This window comes from Myotis davidii, unplaced genomic scaffold, assembly GCF_000327345.1.
Source record: "Myotis davidii unplaced genomic scaffold, ASM32734v1 scaffold175, whole genome shotgun sequence".
Classification (NCBI taxonomy): Eukaryota; Metazoa; Chordata; class Mammalia; order Chiroptera; family Vespertilionidae; genus Myotis; species Myotis davidii.
In genome coordinates this window covers 3,809,023-3,813,798 of record NW_006286972.1, presented here as the reverse complement: position 1 = coordinate 3,813,798, position 4,776 = coordinate 3,809,023, and the positions used below count along the sequence as shown (strand labels likewise).

At 57.7% G+C, this 4,776-nt stretch overlaps 1 protein-coding gene across 1 annotated transcript in view; it reads right to left on the bottom strand.

Moving 5' to 3' along the window:
- Nucleotides 1-4,776, bottom strand: part of SLC19A1 (solute carrier family 19 (folate transporter), member 1) — a 15,694-nt gene that overhangs the window by 5,604 nt on the left and 5,314 nt on the right. Inside the window, 2 exon segments of the mRNA XM_006779563.2 lie at nt 1-57; nt 1,887-2,148. Coding sequence (XP_006779626.2) covers nt 1-57; nt 1,887-2,148 — 319 coding nt within the window.

Here is a 4,776-nt window from a genome sequence, read left to right as displayed (position 1 = left end):
GGGCACCAGCACGGCCAGGTAGGAGTAGGACAGGACCGGCGTGATCTCATTGGTGACCTGTGGGACAGCAGGCTCGTGACCCCATGCAGCTCATTACCGTAGCCACCAATGCCCTTCGGTAGCCCCCTCACCAGAACCACACCATGAGCGTGACTGTCTGCTAAGTCCAGCACAGGTGGCCCTCAGCCCCAAGAGGCCAGCAGGCTCCAAGGCCTCACTTGACAGAGGGAAACCAAGGTCCAGAGTAGGGCCCCGGTCAGCCTGCGGGGCCCACGGCAAGGCGGGTTGGACCCTCTCGCTCCACTGGTTTACTCACAGCCCTGGCATGGGAACAGCCAGGAAACACGCCAAGGCAGAAATCGAGGAAACACAAATCCAGTAGCTATCAGATGGGCAGAAGGTCAACAGGGGCAAGAGAGAAACTGGAAGCTGTGGCCTCGGGCAGAGGGAGCAAGTGTCGGTGTCCAGGATACGGCAGCATCCTCCCTCAGGGTGACACACTGAGAGCAGACACACCGGGTTTAATCCCCTTGGGTGTGCCCTTTGTAAGACAGTCTCTGACCCACGTGGGTAACTCTCCCCTGCCAGGCCTGGCAGGCAGGCTCATGCGCACTTCCCAGACACAAACCTGGTGTCTCTCTGATGACACCCAAGCTTGGGGGAATGGTGTCACTTCTGGAACCTGCTATATAATCAGTTAATGTGCAACCAGAGAGGGAAGGTGAATGGGACTTATACATTTTTTGCTATAGACATTTTTCCTGTTATCTCACTAGAGCTCCGTATGCATGATGATTCCTGTAATCACAGCAGACGATGGCCCCTCTTTAAGATCTGATCAGTGTTCTAAGGAAGGAGAACCCTCGGCTGCCCAGTGAGTGAGGGATGGTTACTCGGGAGTCCAGGAGGGTCCGGGGGGCACAGGAGACAACCCCATAGGCCCCAGCCCCCTACCCAGCCTCACCTGGGAAATGACCAGCTCCAGCAGTCAGCACCGGCCATGGGATCAGACGCAGTGGCAGATTCTGAGTTCGTGTGGGCCAGTACGTGGCCATTTCCTTACCTCCAAGATGGCGACTTGGAGGGGACAGGCCTCATCCGCACAGACACTACATTGGACTTAAACAACTTGAGGGTATGTAAGGGGTGGGGGCCAAGCTCCACGCCAGGGAAAGGCAGGGGCTCCCTGAAGAAATCAAGGGCACAGTGGGACCCAGGGAGATGCAGCTGTGGTGACAGGGGTATGGAGGCTGGTGGCCACATGGGAAGGGCAGAGGAGGCTGGGGGAATGGAGGTAGCAGCCTGAAACCAGTTCTGATCAGGACCAGCTCTGACCGGGACAAGCTCTGGGGCAGTGCCGGGGTTCTCAGGTGGAGAGCAGGGTGGTGACCAGAGCTCGAATGCGCATCCTGAGTGTGCGCCTCATCAATCAACAGCCTCTGAGTTTCTTGGTTTTCTTTTATGGAGAAGGAAATAGTAAAAGCTGGAGAAGGAAAGCACTAGGGCTAGAGCCTGCCCTGCCTCCTCCTCCTACCCCACCACTCACCTCTGGGGTAAGCTTACTTAGTCAGCTTTCAACAAGACCCTTTGTCCTCCTTGCGAGTGAAGGAAATTCCTTCAGTAATCTCCTTAGGCAAATAACTGCTGAGTCCCTGCTGGAAGCAGGTGCCAAGCAGGTGGGCTCCCTCTCCCCACCTTGCACTCCTCCCTCAGAGACCCGTGGCAGCCTGGGACCCCTCTGCGGCCACTGTCACTCTTAAACTGGCCTGGTTAATAAGTGAGACTGGGGACAGGACCCAGCACACCACATGGCTGCCTAACTCAACAGCCCCAGCTGCTTCCCCATCCAGGGGCCACCCCTGCCCACTATCCCCATGTCCACATACCTGCTTCCTCGTGAAGTTCTTATGAGGGCCCAAGAGGTAGGGGGTGATGAAGCTCTCCCCGGGCCGCATCTGGGACATGAAGCCGTAGAAGCAGAGGTAGAATACCAGCCACTGCCAGGACTGAAACTTGCGGCCCGGCCCAGGCTCCGGCCCGGGCTCTGCCTGGGGTTCTGGGGACACTGGCTTCTCCACCCTCTGGCTGGAGGATGCCATGCTGCCCAAGCTCCACACGGTCCTGGAGGGACTGAAGGTGATGCTACCCCTGAGAGGTAGGCAGTCGGGCCGGGAACGGTCCTGGAGGGACTGAAGGTGATGCTGCCCCTGGAGGGAAGAGCAGAGAGTCAGGGCAACTCAGCAGCCCGCAGACACCTCCCCTCCTCCCCAGAACTTGGCTGAAAGGCCGTCTTTCCTCTCTCACTCAGTCAGGATCCCACATTCACACGGAGTTGGGGTGAGGGGCCCACAGGCCCCAGCCACATGCTCTCAACCTGGATGGGGCTCTCCACAATCCAGATGCCACATCCACCCAGACCAGTCTATCACCACCTCCAGAGAGTCTCCAGGGCTTCCTGGCCCCATGTGGTAACCACCAGCCTGTGGAGACCTCTGAGGGCACACGTCCCTCCCCAGGAGGGGTGTCTGGGACAGCCTGCTCTCACTGTCCCGCTAACCTCTGGGGGACTCCAGGCACAAGACTGGGTAGATGGGGTTTGGAGGAAGAGCCCAGAGCAGCTGGGGAGGCAAAGGGAGAAGCAGGGGCCAGCGAAGAGTGTACCAGAAGGGAAGGGGCCACAGGGGACAGACGGAGCTCCAGACCACCATGAGCTCAGGGCGGGTGGCCTGGCCCAGGGGCACTTTGGTGGTGCCTCCGTTTGGTGCAAGGATGATGGCACTGTTCCGATGCCCACCACTCGCCCCTTAGAGCACAGACACATGCTCATGTCTAGTTATCTGAATACAAAGTTATCTGCTGTTTTGCTATTTTTATGACTCCTTTGCTATATGTTACATGCTATTCGTTTTCCATTAAGGCACTGATACAAACTTCACTTTTCAGTGAGAGTCAAAAATGGAGCTGCCATGAAAACTGTGTCAGGTGACAAAGGGTGTCCATGCCAAGCTGACATGATAGGAATGAGGAAGGGCGCACCAGTTCCATGACTTGGGGGGGAGGTTGAAAGATGTTGGGACAGCTCTGTGCCCCTTACTACACAACCTGCTCTGGGAGGGTGACTGCAGAAGGTCTGCATTTGGGGAGAAATCTCCTCTAATCCCCAAGCAGTAGAAGCAAAAGGTTCCCAAGATATAGGACCCGGTGTTCTGGAAAAGCCACCAGATTCTGGGCACTTATGCCCTGGGTGCTTGGCCAGCATGCTGCTCAGAGACCATCCAAGCAGGAATTGTTCCTACATTCCTCCCTCGATGAGGCCCAGGAAAACCAGGGGACAGCAGAGACTCCCAGGGGCCACCAAGGGCAGAAAGAGACTGCTCACCAGACCTCTAATTACTCTGGGCAGGACGAGAGCTTCAGCAAAGGGAACTGTGGTCTGATGAGTCAGAGTCCTTTGTCTTCTAAACCCCAGTGCTTATTTCTGTAACTCAGGGAAAATGAGGCGCAGGGAGGGCAGTGAAACCCCTCAAGCTGGGCTTGGTGGGTTTGTGTGGCCAATAGGAAGGGCAGGGCATGGGCAGGGGGCAGCTTCTGGAATCAGAGAACTTCAAAGGGAGGGGGAAGTGGGGGCAACAGTGGCCTGGGTGTTACAGGATCCAGGGATAGCACCCACCATGTCAAGGGTCCAAATGAAACAAGCAGCCAGGCAGGGGAGGGCAAACTTGGTCCCCTCCCCCAGCACCCAGGAAAGAGCACACAGGCCACACAGGCCCGGCTGCTTTTCCAATCCCCCTGGAGCTTGCACAAACAGCTGGGAGGGGGCAGCCCCAGGCCACAGGGTGTACTACAGGCAGAGCGGCCCACCTCAGGGTACACATACCACTGGGGACCCCATTCCAGCTCCAGGACACCCCTCAGTTCACTTTCCCACCCTTAGTGCACTGCTCCCTGGATACCAGAGCAACCATACACTCACCCACCTGAGCAGCAGGCATGGGGCAAACAGCCAAGAATTTAGGCCCAGGGTCCCCAGGAGCCCTGTACTTGGCCCTCCTGTCACCTCCAGAAGCAATGGGAACTTCCTCTACCTGATGTCCCCAAATCCTGGGGCAATGGCACAGGTCTCAGGTACCAGAACCAACACACTTGGTTTCATTTCTACAGCTTCCGAAACCACAGGCAGTGCTTCTTAAACTACAGGAAGTGCCTGGCAGAGATGAGCTCTGAGCCCCGTCCCACGTGGCCACCTGAAGGTCTGGGCTGGCCAGGACTGTGCACCTTAACATGCCCCACAGGCATGCCCGTGGGTGACCAAGTGAGCAAGCCCAAGAGACACTGCTTCAGACCTCCTGGCTGGTACGGACAAGAACACCCCCTGGACAGCCAGTACCCAGGCTTCAGGGTAAACACCCGGTCCTCCAGGGTCCCAACACAGGTGAACCAGCCCCACTTCCCAGAAGGATGGACATGCAAGGAGCCACCCCAGGTAATGGCCAGGGAGCCCTCAATACGGGTGGACCTCAGAGTGGGGAGAGTGTCTCCAGACACCCAGGTCCAGGGCCGGAGGGACGGGGTTCACAAAGGCCTCTCGAGTAGCAACCCAAACTGCCTCCTCAGAGTCCTACAAACTCTGCCCCTTCCCTCTCACCCCACCCTCAGGGCTGACCCATCAAGCACCTGACCTCACAGGCAGCCCTCCAGCTCCACCTCTGCAGTCGGGGTACACTGCCCAGTGCAGGGCTCAACCTGCTGGGTCACATAATTACCACAGCCCCCACG